The following is a 14,832-nucleotide window of genomic DNA, read 5'->3' as shown; positions in this document are numbered from 1 at the left end:
AACCGACACACCCCACAGACCTCAAATAACGGACACACCCCACAGACCTCAAATAACCGATACAGCCCTCAGACCTCAAATAACCGACACAGCCCTCGGACCTCAAATAACCGACACAGCCCTCAGACCTCAAATAACTGACATACCCCACAGACCTCAAATAACTGACATGGCCCTCGGACCTCAAATAACCCACACAACTTACAGGCTTCAAATAGCAGACACAGCCCACAGACCTCAAATAACCAACACAGCTTGGTGCACTTGACCAGAAAGGGTGGGCAGATTGCAAAACTAGGATGTAATTACTCTTTGCTGAATGGGGAATTAGCCCCCGAGCACCTGTGAAATCATAAAAGTTCTGCTTGTTTCTGGAGTGGCTTCCCTTTGGCTGGCAGGGGGAGCAGAAAATGTGGAAAGTTCAGTCTACTTAGAGGCCCTTCCTCAAAGTGGGCTGGCCAGCAGGATTAGGAGGGAGGTGCTCCTGGCAGGCAGGTGGTCTGGAGGGATTAAGAGAGGAGGCACCCACGGCAGGCAGGTGGCCAGCGAGATTAGGAGGGGAGGTGCCCATGGCAGGCATGTGGCTTGGCAGGATTAGGAAGGGAGGTGCCCGTGGTGGGCAGGAGGCCCAGCCTACCCAAAACCTCCCCAGTTCAGTCACATTTCCACTTAAAGGATGCAGGAACAACCCTTCAGTGGGCTCTGCTCACATCCGAGCAGGTGCTTGGGGACTGGGGATCACTGAATTATCTAGCAGCACCTGCGTCCAGGGCCCCAGGCAGGCATCACTCTGTGGCAAAGGGACTGGGCAGGAAACTAAAGACAAGGAAGGGGAAGTGGTTGAATAGAGGTCAAAATGGAATTCAGGAAAATAACAAATCTGGATTGTGAGATCTGGGTGTAGAGGAAGCAGGCTAATCGTTCAGACACGGGCATCAGGCGGCTGGCCCCTGTTTTGTGTAGAAAGCATCAGCCCAGGGTACATCATATTTGCTCTTATTCTTTTTCTTCCAGTATTTCTTTATATTTCTTACCGAATCTCTCTCTCAGCCTTTCTTTCTTCTCACCCATATAGTTAGAAACGGCGGATCCAAGAAGCTTCTCTCTGAACATTCCACCCTGTGCAGCCCAGTGTTGCCCTGCAGAAGGTCCAGCTCCGGGGCCGTGGCAGGGGCCTGAGTCAGTGGCTTTCAGCACATTCCCCACGTCACGGCCTGATAAGGCTGCTCTGTGTGCAGGGACGCAAGATGTAGCACTGCAGCAGCCTGGGCTGTTTGCATGAACCTTGAGACTGATGGCGACACCTGCCTTCCCGCCAGAGTGTGAGGATCCATAGCTGTGGCCAGTGGAACTGGCAGAGCACACAGGAGTGACCTGTCCCAGCAAGAACCCAAAGCTTGAGCCTGAGCGGCCTCCTGGGCAGAAGCACGGGGCACACTTTGCTGCGTTTTGCTGCTGGAGGAAGGAGCAGGCTCTGTGTGGATCCTCCCCACCCGCCGTCTCCCGGGAGAACTTTGGAGTCTCGGACTCTGCCGGACGCCTTTTCCCTCGCTGACCCTGTGGTGGATCCTTCTGTGGAGACAAACCACACCCAGAAACGCCGCCACTGCTGAGTCCTGGGTCCTTCCAGCCCCTCCCTGAGTGTGCGGAGGCCGTGGGGCCTGACACCACTTGACGGTCAGTGTGCTGCTCACCCACGCGTCAGAACAAAGTACGAAACTCATTGCTTTCCATCGACACATCCAGCCCAGTTGAGCATGGAGGCCAATTTCACACATACATACTACATCCCTGCTGTTTGTCTCTTTCTGGTTTCAACATTTAACCAGGAGGGGCTGGATGCCAAGCCTGGAGAATACGAAGCAGGAGGGACCTTCCCATCATTGTCATCTAGGGGAAGAGAGGTCAGGGGACAGTTGCTCTGCAATAGTGGGTGGGCACCGGGCAGAGGGTCAGGGGTCTTACCTAAGAGGAAGCTGAGGTGCAGAGAGGAGACTGGAGTGGAGATGGGAAGTGCCCATCCCACTGGAGGGACTGACCCTCAGTGCCCAAAGGGCAGGAGAGGCCAGGAAGGGGCAGATAGGAAGGCTCTGAGCCAGAGCTGAGCAGCAATGGGGGGTCTGGGGGGTGGTCGTGGGGGCAAGCAGTCAGGCTTCCAGCTGGGGAGAAAAAGTATCCAGGTGGTGTGGAGGTGGCAGAGCAGGAGGCTGAGAAAGGGGGGTGGAGGCCTGCTGGAGTCAGGGCAGTCCACAGAGCAGGAAAAATGAGGTCCAGGGAGTGGGGCTTGGAGAGAACGGGGGACAGGAGAGGTGGGGAAGACTCCTGGGCCTGGAGGTGTGGCCTTATCTGGGAAAGCAGGTAGAGAGTTTGGCACAATGTCCAGCACCCAGACATGAATGCTGGGACAGCAGTGCCAGCTGCTGAGCTGCAAAGACATTGCGGGCATGGAGCTGGTTCCATGAAGGACGTGAGGTGAGGGGGTGGGGCTGGGACCATGGAGGACATGGGGGGTGGTGGGGCTGGGGCCAAATGGAGCTGGTTCCCTTGTGGGACTGAGGGAGGAGTGGAGCTGGGGCCACTGCACACAGTGTTGAGCTGTCTTGGGACATCTGAGGGAGGCAACAGGAGGCTGTGGCAAATGTGTGTGGTGGTCAGGACTGGTGTGCAGACTGCAAATGGTGTTTTTGGGACAGAGTATTGCAACAGAGTCTGTATCTAGAATCTTGAGAGTATTGGGAGGTGACAGTGGCCACCATGTTGGTCGAAGCTGAGGGTGCTTGAATCCGAGAAGCCACCACGGTGAGGGCTTGGGTGGCTGAGCCAGTGCCTCTGTGGGCCTGGGGGGGTCCTGTGTCCAACACCTCTGTCTCCTCCCAGCCAAGCTGCTTCCTTCTCCCCTTCTGGCGTCCCTCCCTGCTTCCTTCTCCACGGAGTCACCCGAGCCCCACTTAGCAGTGCCAAGAGTCCACGGACTCCTCGGTTGAGGCTGCATCTGTCCTTCCCCTAAACTCCCTCCTGCAAGGCTGAGGGTGGCACTTCCATTGGCCGAAGGCTCATGCCAGGTTCTGTGTGGTTTCTCACCCACAGGAGGCCCCAAGGCAGAGCTCTGGGGCCAGGGAACAGACTCACACTCAACCTACAACCACACTTGCACTGAAGACACCAGCAGGGCAGCAGGTCTTGCACACTCCCAGGTGTGCTCAGGCAGGTCTGTGTGGCATCCGGTCCAGGCCTAACCTTGAGGCACTCCCTGGCCCCTTGTGCCCACACCCACTCCACTCCTCACACGTGGAGAAAGGGAAGAAGGCTGGCCTGGCCAGGGCAGGCCACACAGCAGGATGTGCAGGGTCACCCACTCCCTCCCACCCCTCTGCTGTACCCAAATCACAAGGAAGAAATGAAACAATGTTTTTCATCATTGTAATGAAGATCTCCTTATAGAGACAAGCTCCCCAAGACCATGCTGCTTTGATCGAGCGGGGATTCCCTTCATTCAGCTTGGCACTAATAGTTGCAGCACAATTTTAGGGTGTTTTTTTCCCTGACTATCTAGACATCTGTGACAATTAAACAGCATACTTTTAAACAACCAGTGGGCCAGAGAAGAAATCACAAGGAAAAGTAGAAGTGACTCTGTGGAGATAAGTGAAACAAAATACCCCACGAGATAACTCAGGGATGCAGGAAAAGCAGCACACAGAGGAATATTCATAGCCATGAACATCCACATAAGAAAAAGGAGCTCAAGTCAACCATCTGATTTTACACCATAAGAAACCTGAAAAGAGAAGAGCAAGCTAAATCCAACGCTAATGGAAGAAAGGAAGTAATAAAGACCAGAATGGAGATAAATAAAATAGACAAGAGAAAAATGAAGACCATCAATGAAACTCAAACTGACTAAACAGATCAAGAAAATTGGCAAACCTTTAGCTAGACTGACAAGTAAAAAAAAGAGAGACTCATATTGTATTGGAAGTTGTAGCCAGCACAATTAGGCAAGAAAAAAATATAAAGCCCTCCAGACTGTAAGGGAAGAAGTAGAACTATCCTTGTGTACAGATGACGTGATAATTATATACACAGGAAATACTAAAGAATTAACAAAACACCAACTAGAGCCAATAAAGGAACTCAGCAAAGCTGTAGGACACAAGGTTGGCACACAGAGATCAGCTGTGTTTTGTTCACAAGCAAATGAACAATCCAAAAAGAAAATTAAGAAAAGAATCCCATTTATAATAACATCAAGAGAATAAAATCCTTGGGAGAAAATTCAGCCAAGGAGGTGCAAGGTGTGTGCACTGGAAATGGCAAAGCTTTGCTGGGATAAATTAGAGTTAAATAAAAGGAAAGACGTCCTGTGCTCATGGGTTGGAAGACGTAGTGCTTCTTAATGCGGCCTTGAGGTGCAGTTGTGACTCCGGTGATGCTCAGAGCTGGCGTGGCCCCGATAAACACTGCCCAGGAGCTCTTGATGGCCACTCTGAGCCGCGGGCGTGAGACCGTGTGTGGAGACATGACCTGCCACTTTATCTGAGTGTTTTGGCCTCAACAGCCTTCCCCCAGGAAGCGTGCTGCACATTCTGTGTGACGTCCATCCACTCGCCCAGGCCTCACCTCAACAGGATCTGGGAGGGGTGCCTGCCACGGTGCCCCCGATGTGGGGAAGCCAGCATCTGGTGGCTGGTGCCCTTCCTAGGGGCTCTCCGGTCCCCTGTGCCCTGAGGCCAGGCTGTGCCCACCCTGTGCACCCTCCTTGGCCCAGAGCCGCTGTGCTGAGGATGCCCACAGGGATCCGTGTGGGTGGATGGAGATGACCAGATCCTGGCATGGCGGGAGCTGAGGGGAGCAGAGGGACCCATCCTGGTGGGGCTGCTGGGCAGGGGCCCAGGCAGGGCCACAGCTCGGGCCTGGAAAAGGGTCTCCAAAGGTTCCTAGGAGCTGGGGCCTGTGCGTGACTCATTCAGTCGGCAGGGGCCTCACCGGCTGCGATGCTGCTGGAATTTGGAGAAAACGCTGTGTGAATGGAGGGGAGTGATGGGCCTGGGACTAAAGCAGGGAAGCTGCAGCCAGCAAGGGCTCCGGCGCCCCCCAAATCCAAGGCACCCCCCTTGGGGTCCAGTCCTGCCGCCCTCGCCCTGGTGTGGGCTTCAGACCACACACCCGTCAGGCCACTGCCCCTCCACAGGCCCAGGGCGGTTCTGAGGCCTGGCTGTGCAGTGCCTCCTAACTGGGGTGGCAGAGGGTGCCCTCAAATCTCTCCACACAGGCCCGCATGCGTGGGAGGCTCATCCTGGGACCAAGGGGAGATGAGATCAGGTGAATCAACATCTAGAAAGTGGCAGAATCCCGCGCGGAGCCCAGGCTTGTGTTGTCATAGTAACAAGGGCCACACCCCTGCGTGAGGGGAGAGGTGGACGGCGGCTGTGACCTTGGCCATGGGGCCCCTGCTGTGCCACAGAAGCTTCTGGCTTCTCGCTGCTGGGCCTCCCTGCACTGGCCCCTCCACTCCTTGACCTCACCCTGACCAGAGGGCAGGTTCCTGCCCATGGAGTCCAACCCCTGCAGAGTTGGGGGTCTTGGGGGCTATCTGCCCCCTCTGCCGACCAGGCTGTCTTGTGGAGAGGGGAGGTCCCACGCAGAGGTGGGACATCCCCCATGCTCACACAGAAAGGGACTCAGGCATGTGAAATGCTCACGGACACCAGCGTGGCCACATTTGACGTGGCTGTGTCTTCCCTGGACTTTGAAGATTTGGTTTCCGCGAAGTCAAGCAGAGGCGGCCGCTGCACGTGGCAAACCCTGGCTGTGGCCTTCAGGATGGCGAGGCCTTTCTCAAAACGTCGGCGGCTCCAGGAGTGTCCTCTGAGTTCACACAGCCGCTTCTCGGGGACGGCCGTTTTCTCGTTACTTCTCGTTAACACTTGCAGAGCTGGGCCGGCGGTGGGTGGGCGGTACACACCGCTCCTTCATGCGCAGCAGCGGAGACTTGGCCGCTGTCCATGTGAGTGGGAGCTGGCTGTGCTGCCCCGTCCCGGCGGAGGGTGAGGCAGGGAGTAGTGTGGGTCTTCTTTTCAGAGGGCAGGATCGGAACAGCCAGACAGGGTGTGGGTAACATGCTGCCTGGAGAGGTGTCCGCACCCTTCCCTCCTAGACTGCAAGATTCTTGGAACTCAGAAACTAAATTTCTGTTGGCGGTGATAACGTGTGGGCCAGGGAATGGGGCTGGGGAGGCAGGGCCGCTGGGAACGGCCTCTCTGATGAGGAGGTTTCCTGGTGGAGGAGGGGGAGGTGAGAAGAGGCTCTGGGCCAGGACCAGGAGGGCAGAGCATGAGCCCCTCCGGGGTGTGAGGAGAAAGGCCCTGCTCCAGCCTGCTGGTCTCCCTGAGGAGGTGACGCCCAGTCTCCCAGCACAGTCTCCCAGCAGCCCCAGGCTCAGCCACGGAGAGGGCAGGCCCTCGGCGAAGTCCAAGCTAACACCGTCCACCACTCCCGAGTCTGCACCTGCCTCAGGGGTGCACAGGCCGAGCCCTAACCAGGCACCTGGGGAGCGGCTGGGGAGACAGAGTGACCAGGCAGGCCAGTAACCAAGGAACACGGCTGGAACACGGCACCATGTGGACACCCCCTGCCACAATGTCAAGACCTTTCTGTACAGAGGAAGGGGGCCCAGAGGGCAGGGGGTGGAGGATGGGGCTCTGCAGGCAGCCCCAGGAGGAACAGCAGTCGCCTCAGCGCCTTGGCTGCAAGCAGGGCCTTGCTGTCGCTGGGCCCGCCGGTCAGTGCCGAGCCCCAGGCCTGCCGGTCAGTGCCAAGCCCCAGGCTCGCCGGTCAGTGCCAAGCTCCAGGCCCGCTGGTCAGCGCCGAGCCCCAGGCCCGCTGGCCCCCCAGCACCTGGACAGACGCACGGCTCTGTGGTGCGCACTGGCGGACGGCGGATGGAAGTGTGCCGGGGTGCTCCACGGCTGCCAGCCTGGTCTTCAAAACCAGGCAGCTCTTCCATCAATTACAGATGAGGAAACGCATTTTGAGAGTGATTTATGAACCCAGGGGACCTGGGGCCTCCCTGGCAGGAGAGGCGAGATAATGAAACACTCCCTCCCCAGCCCCCACCAGCCGCAGAAGCACCACCCAGCCCTGGTTGCTAAGTGGCAACGTGTTTGCGTGGATCTGAAAATCAAACAGTGTCAGAAAATGCTCCGGGTGGAAATGAGCCCTGTTTACTGAAACAACTCAGGACGTGGCTGTATCTGCCTTGAAACGAATTCTTCAGATGCTTTTGGACGGGGCAGTGCTGGACCACCCTTCCGAGGCAGCAGGTGTCCGTGCACCAGCAGGGACCACATCTCACACGCAACTGGACGAATGTCCTCCAAGACCCCCTGGGACCTCCGGCCTCAGAGCAGCCTCTGGCAGGGGTGCCTCACACAGGGCGCTGCTCCGGGCAAGCTGAAGGTGCCCAAGGCAGGCGTTCAGGGAGCCTCAGGGAACCCCAGAGGATGGGCCAGGTAGGCACCCAAGACCTCGAGGCCACACTCTGAGCCTGGCTGTCACCGACTGAGTGTTTGGAATTCAGTCTCAGTTCAGAAAAGGAAACACCAAAGGCGCTGGAACTCCCTGGCGAGCTCCGCGGCCCGGTCACGGCTGCGGCCAGACCCCTGCCTAAAGCAGCTGTCCGGGCTCCCTGACCCGGCTTTTTCCTGCTGGTGCAGAGGAGCTTCTGCCACCTCCCAGACATGGATGCCCGGGTTTCCCTGGCTCTGGACTGAGGGAGGGAGGGAGAGAGGGAGGTCTGCGCCCATGCCATCATGGGCTGTTTCCACCCCCTAGGCAGGCCCGTGGTTCCCACCAAGGCCACGGTGAATTCCCGGCCCGGGGATGGATGGGGACCAAGAGCTGGTGTAGGCCGCAGGTGGGGGCCAGTGTCCCATCCCAGCACCCGGGCCCCATACAGCAGAGATGGGGAGGTGCTGGGAACTGGGGGACCACACCTGCTCCTGGTCTGAGAGGCCCAGGCCACCTTGAAATGAGTGCCTGAGCATGTGAGGTTTTCCACCCGCCAGCAGTCAGCCGCCTGACGTTACGGAGACCATGAAGCCAAAACCACCTAGAGCCCATTTCCCCGGCGTGGCTGCTCTGCGGGGCACAGCAGGCTCGTCCAGCCCCAACACACGCCAGCCCCCGACCAGCTGGGCTCCAGCCACTGACGTGGAGGGCAGGGCACCGCCTGCCTCAGACCCCACCCGGGACCCTCCACCCTCTGGGCCCCCTCCGCCTCACCCCCAGTGACCGTCGCCCCTCCCCTCCAGCACAATGCCCCACCCCCAGATCCTTCGCCTGCTCTCCACCCTCCCTCGGAACACTGACCCTCCCCCATGGACCGGATCGTCCTCAGGCCCTTGGTGGCCTGGCCAGGAGGTTTGCCAAGACCCAGAAGGCGCATGCAGTGTCCAGGGCCCAGGTGCACTCAGTACCTGAGCAGGGGCTGCCTGGGGTACGGCGGCTGGTCTGCGTCCAGGCACAGAGGGGCCTTCTTGGTCACCTGCTTGTAGATGTTCCTGGCGGTCACTCCTATCCACAGCATGGTGGACAGCGTGGAATAGTGCAGCACGATGCCCACCTGTAGGGGAGCAGCGGTCAGCCAGGCCCTCGGTGGGCACCCACCCCCCAGAGCCCAGCAGCCCTGGCCCGGGCTTGCGTCTTCAAGAATGAGAGCAGCAGGCAGCCAGGAGTGTCTGTATCCCAGGGCAGACGGCGGCCACCCCACAGCCGCCCGGAAGTCACAGGGAGACGCCGAGCTGCAGAGACCCTTGAACGGCTCAACTTTGCTCCCCTTCCGCACAGAGACGGGAGCAGGGAGTCTGTGGGGACCAATGGTTCTGTGCACTCACACCCCCCTGCATGCACAACCCACTGTGGTCCCTGTGGCCCAGGCACGGGACCCTGTGAGCTGCAGACCAACGTCCCCTGAGCTCAGACCTGGACAGGTGTCCACCAAGGGAGAGGAGGTGAAGTCCCCGGGGGGTCACGCCAGGATGCTCTCACGGTGAATAGGACGAGCCCCCACAAGGACGCATTCGTGTGACCCTGCAGGTCGCCGTTCCTCATTGCTATGGAGACTTCCTGCCTTAGTTGATTACCAGGGCCACACTGCTACCTTTGGAGTAATAAATAACCTGACATTTGGAAATGACAGGTAAAATACTGCTATAATTGGAAAGGACATAAATGTTTAAGGAATATAGAGATTCGCCGCATAAAGCTAACGTCGCACCATTATGATGATTTATCAAATCCAGAGCTCAATTTTCACTTCTGAGGAGGCTCTGCAATAATTGAAGAGAATACTGTGGGGTGGGCTGGAAAGACTGGAGGGCTGCGTTTGCAGTTTCAGATGAGCTCCCTGCGTGCCGCTGGTGGCAGGAGACACAGCAGGCCCCGGAGGCTCCACCCTTTCCCTTGGCCTGGCGTGTCCCATCCCCGTGCCCAGGCCTCATGCAGCCTGGTGGAGACAGGGAGGCCCGGAAACCAGGGCACCATGTGGGGGAGTGGGGGTCCCACAGCTGGGCCTCAGGTTCTTTCTTTCCAGGAAGCAGCCGTGGGGCTGTCATTGTCACTGCCTGGGGCGCTGAGGAGGATGGTAGAGCCGGCCCTGCCCCTTGTCTGTCTGGGCTGAGCCTCACCCAGGCCGTGTGCATTTGGGGATCACGAGAAGGTGTAAGTGGCAGAGCTCGGAGTCCCGGACACCGACTTCAGGCTGGACAGGTGGAGAAGCTGCAGGGAAGCCACTGGCGTCCCACAGTGCTCCACGGCCAGCCCACCCCGCCAGACCCAGGGCCAGCGCCTGTCTCTGTTGACGATGTCACTCAGCCTGCGAACGGGCTCGTGGCCATCTCTCTGTCGCCATAGCAACCGTCCGTCCTCTCCAGCCATCCAGAGCCTGGGACCAGGCTTCACTCAGTGCTGGGCTGTGGCCTTGGTGGGCGGGGCAGGCGGGCAGGAAGGTGGGTGTGACAAGCGTGAGGCGGGCGGGAGGGCAGGCGGACCGGGCACCACTGGCCCATGTGTGGGCAGGTCGGGCTCCAAGTCTAGTTTTTACTAGACCTTCAGGTCTTCTTCCTCCAGCCGGTGGTGGCTGAATTTTCCTCCTTACCCGGAGGCTGCGAATGTGGAACCAGCCTGGCCTCAGTGTTAGATCAGTGAGAAAGCTTCTGTTCACGTCGCAGAGCACAGGGGAGCAGAGAGTGCATCAGGGCCTCGGAGATCGTTGCCTTGTGAGCTTCCCGAGTGGTTCTGGGGCTGCAGCCACTGCGGCCCCTGCCTCCGCTTCCCGAGCCTGGCGTCACGCGTCCGGCCGGCATCTCCCACCCCCGGCTGCTCCCACGGCTCATCTTCCACACTTGCTTCCTGTCCTGGAACGCGGCTCCACAGTGAGCCATGTGGGCTTGTCTCTGGCAGTGCCCTAGTGCCCACAGCATGGCCTGGCACCTCATAGGCCCTCAGCACGTTTGCTGAGTGAGCGAGTGAGTGGACCGTGCTCCCGGAGAGATCAGGATGGTATCTGGAGACAGGCCACAGTCTTTTCCGCTAATTTCCTCCTGAGGGCTGCAGCCTTAACAAAATCTCCTCCAAGATTGCCACCCTCCAGAACCTTCCAGACCTGCCGGCCGCAGCCCCAACACCCCAGCATCCGCCCCAAGCTGTCACCGCAGGCCTGGGCCCCAGGAGCTCCATCCAGGCAGGCAGTGGCAGGTGCTCCCAAAGGCACGGGCAGGGTTTGCCGAAGGCCCTTGGCTGGTGGTGGTGGGGGGCCACCTGCAGATCCAGCAGGCTTCATCCCAGTGTGTGGCGTGCTTGGTGGCAAAGTGCAGACGTGACGGTGATGGCTTCTCGCAGGCACTTACAGGCGGGACATCAATGGCGTTTCCTGGGCACTTGCTGTGGTTGTTTCCAGCTTATCAGAGTAACGATTCAGGAGGCAGGAGGCGCGTCCGACCTCAGCCACCTTCAGGTGCGTGCCAGCGACTTCTCCGCCCGGGGCCGTGCTGGGCTCCGCCTCGGGACAGGCTGGCATGATGTGTGGTCACACAGACAGGGCATCTCCTCTGCGTGCCGGACGCCAGGGCCCTGTGTTTGTGTGAGCGCCTGCCCAGCCCGTCCCGGCCTGGCACATGGAAGTGTGGTGCTGGGAAGGAAGGAAGCTCGTGGCCGCTGCAGGCAGGTACGGGAGCCTGGGGGGAGTCGGGGGGGTTCTGTGCCCTCAGCCCGGATTCTCCCCAGACACCCCCATGGAGCAGCCCCTGTGGGAGTCTCGGCCACTGCTGTCTGCAGGTGCACGTCAGTGCCAGGTACTACGGGAGGGTCCTAGAAAGCACAGGGTAGATCCCTGACAAGTTGCCCCGCCGTCCATGGAAACCCCCTGGCTGTGTCCGGGCCCTGGAGGCGACTGTACGGGCCTGTGTGGCTGCTGAAGTGAGGTGGCCCCTGGGACTGGTCTGGGTGTGGAGGGAGGAGCCGCCCCAGACCTGTGGGTACAGACGCTCCGGGCAGGTCCTCTCCTTGGCCGTGAGCCACAGCCCAAAGTGGATGAGGACGGGGCTTAGTTTTGATGTGAGGGTCTCTACCATGAGCTCTGCCAGGAACTGAGTGTGATGTACACGTGCCCCCTTTTAAACCAAGGTCAGGCTGGGCCACCGGAGGTGAGGAGCCCTCCTGTGTGCTTCAAGTCTCCAGCTCTCCCTGCACCGGGGGAGGCGGATTTCCCGGGTGACATTTCTGTTTGGCTTCCAGGGGTCTGTGTAGAGGACGCGCTTGCCCTCCTGGGACTCAGGCAGCAGCACCTGCAGGTTCCTCCCTTGACCGGAGCGTGTGTCCCTCCTTGAGCTGCCCCCACCACTTTCTCCGGGAGGGGCAGGCTGTGTCCCTGCTCCCAGAGAGTGCGCCCTTTGGGGACGGTAAATGTCAGGTGAGCGCAGGCCTGGAGGGGGCCGCGCGGTGCACTCAACCCTGGGGTCAAACGTGGAGCACACGGGCCTTGCACGGCGTGAAGCCGAGACGCCGACGCACCGGGGCCAAACCCCTTTCCCAGGAAATAGCTGAGCCAACACCGGAATATTATTCAGTAAACAAGACAACGCTCCACACTTCCCCTCTGGTAGAAGCCAGCGAAGGCGCCCTGGCACTCACCGCCTGGCACAGGATGGGATACTTGGTGCGGTTGATGCCGCCGGCAAACACCGTGAAGGTCAGGGCTGCATGGAAGCAGAAGTTCAGGAGCGTGTGCCGGCCCCGGCGACTGATGCGGATGGCGCTGTGGGGCAGGAAGGAGGTTTCACGTGAGCAGCGGCTCTGCACAGGGAGGTTTGGAAGGGCCCCCCCTGGGGCATAGGCTCTGTCCCCTGCACGGGGAGGCGGGGAAGGGGCCCCCTGGGGCGCAAGCTCTGTCCCCGGGAAGTCCGGGCTCTCTGTGGGGTCAGGGGCAGCTGTCTGAGGACCCGGTCAGGGGAGAGCAGACAGGCCGTCCGCGTCTGCCTTGAGTGGTGGCCACTGGAAAGTTCTGCCTTACGTCACCCTGGCACACTGAGGCTGAAAGGGGTTTGCAGAAGCTTGAACAACCTGATCTCTTGGCGGATGAAGACACGGAGGCCCTGAGACTCCAGGACTCGGCCACACACTGTCTCAGAGACAGAGGCCGCGGGCGTCCCTAGGAGCAGGCGTCAGGCACATCAGGACGAGAGTGTGATTAGACTGGCGCAGCATGACCCCGGCCATAGCCTGGGGCTGAGCCCGCCGTGCCCGCCTGTGCCTGTGACCCTCTCCATGACCACCGCCATGTCTGGGGCTCGACTCATCCAGGCTGTGGCCAGCACAGGTACGGCTGCACGGCGGCCACTGTGACTCTAGCCAGGGCCTCGCCTCAGCCTTTCCCTGTAATCACAGCCCCTCTGGTCTAAATGTTTATCCCACCCGACAGTTGGTAGGACGGCACTAACCACCAAGCTGATGGTATTCGGAAGCGGGGGCCTCTGGGCAGAGCCGTTGTGATGGGATCAAGGACCTCGAGAAAGAGGCCCCGAGAGTGCTTCACTCCCCACAGGCAGGGACACAGGCAGTGGGCGCCGTCCGTGAGCCTGGAGCTGGGACGAGGGGGCGGGCACCAGGCAGGGACACAGGCAGTGGGCGCCGTCCGTGAGCCAGGAGCCGGCCCTCTCCAGACTCTCCAGACACAGCGTCACGGGTGCCTTGATCTGGGACCTCGGCCTCCTGAACTGAGAAGTCAGTTTCTACCGTCGATGAACCATCAAGGCCCCCGTGTTCTGCCACAGCTGAGATGACAGTTTCGGACCTGCCCAAGCCCCTTCCTGCGATCACAGCCTTGTGTACGCCCAAGTCTCTGATGAGACTGTGGCCCTGGGCGCATCCAAGCTCTGTCCGTGACCAAGGCGACCTTAGCCTCAGACATACCTGAACCCCCGCCCGTGGCTGGCTGTGGACATGCCCACCCTGACTGCGGCTGGACCCCCTCACATTCTCGGTGCCTCTCCGAGGCCCTGCCGGCCACAGTGACCACCCAGGGGGACCTGAGCTTCTCCGGGCGCCTGGACCAGCACTGCACCCACTTCTGAAAGAACGTATTTCACCCAGTTAAGGACACAGGGGATCGGAGGCCTGAGTGGACGGGCGTGACTTCCCCGAGCTCCATCCACCCTTCGGCTGCGTGGTGGGCACCAGGCTGCCAAGCAAGTCTGAGCTGGCTGGAGACCTGAGTTGGACCTTCAGGGACTTCTTGCTACATGAGGGGGCAGCGACATTGCCCCTCGGGGACTTGCCTTTGAAGGTAAGAACAGGTTTCTTGGGCACAGTGGGCGCCCTTGCCCATGCCAGGCTCACCTCTGGTGCACGATGTAGGTAATGACGGAGGCCAGGAGGCAGAGCAGCATGACCGCCGTGCACGCGTACACCACGGGGTGCAGGAACTCCCCTGGGTAGCGGGGCAGGGAGAGCACCGTCTTCAGATCCTGAGGAGAAAGCAAAGCAGACGTGCGTGACGGACTGGAGGGGTCTGTGGGTGGTGCCGTCGCCTGGGCATCCCCCTGGGGCTCGGCTTCCCCTGCAGCCGCTCCAGGCATTTTCACGTGGGGTCTCAGCGAGAGGGGCTGCCTGGGGCAGGACGGTCAGGCTGCATCTGGATTCTCAGGGAGCGCGCAGGAGGGGCCTCATGTGGCCACCAAGCGACATCTGTCCTCGCTTTCCATCGGCTCTGCTGGCCAAAGGATTCCTTGTGTGGCTCTGAGGCCGACTCCTGAGACGTTGTTTCGGCCGACTGATGCCTGCCTCCAGCCTCCTCTCTTCCTGTGGCCTGGGGGTGGCTGGGTGGGGTCTGGATGGGCCTTAAGAGAGGCAGGGAAACCCACGGGATGGCCCCCAGCCGCACCGGGAGCCCCACACTCATTGAAACCCTGCTTGTCAACATCTCCCGGGAGGATCCTGTAGGAGCGTCTGTGAGATGCAGAAAGAGTGGAGGCCGTTGGGCACCAACAGACCTGGACTGGAGGGCACCAACTCCACCTGCTTCACTGCCCAAGAAGAGGGTTCAGGGTCAGAGTTCAAAGGGAAACGTGTTTTCTCTGTGGTAGAGTAGACGGGGGGAAATCGCCCCGGCTGGAAAGGCTTGGAGCTGACAGGGTTTCATCTTTCCTTCCTCAGGTGAGTGAGGTGAGTTCACCAGGGAATCACAGAGGAGTACGCAGGCCGGGGAGGGGGCCTCGGGGCACCAGAATCCAGAAACACGCGTGTACAGGCCCGGGACGGGGACCTCGGGGCACCAGA

General features: G+C 59.9%; 1 protein-coding gene across 2 annotated transcripts in view; it reads right to left on the bottom strand.

Annotated features, from left to right (window-relative positions):
• Nucleotides 1–14,832, bottom strand: part of ADGRA1 (adhesion G protein-coupled receptor A1) — a 40,235-nt gene that overhangs the window by 17,230 nt on the left and 8,173 nt on the right. Inside the window, exons 2-4 of one of the 2 annotated variants that reach the window (XM_011941972.1) lie at nt 13,894–14,021; nt 12,190–12,313; nt 8,478–8,623 (exon numbers count right to left, since the gene is read on the bottom strand). In XM_011941972.1, coding sequence (XP_011797362.1) covers nt 8,478–8,623; nt 12,190–12,313; nt 13,894–14,021 — 398 coding nt within the window. Of the gene's footprint in view, nt 1–8,477; nt 8,624–8,982; nt 9,039–12,189; nt 12,314–13,893; nt 14,022–14,832 lie in introns of those variants that run through there. The other variant, XM_011941973.1, reaches the window with a different exon arrangement.

This window comes from Colobus angolensis, unplaced genomic scaffold, assembly GCF_000951035.1.
Source record: "Colobus angolensis palliatus isolate OR3802 unplaced genomic scaffold, Cang.pa_1.0 Scaffold204, whole genome shotgun sequence".
NCBI classification, from domain to species: domain Eukaryota; kingdom Metazoa; phylum Chordata; class Mammalia; order Primates; family Cercopithecidae; genus Colobus; species Colobus angolensis.
Note: the sequence above shows the minus strand (reverse complement) of the source record. Positions and strands in the feature narration are given on the sequence as shown.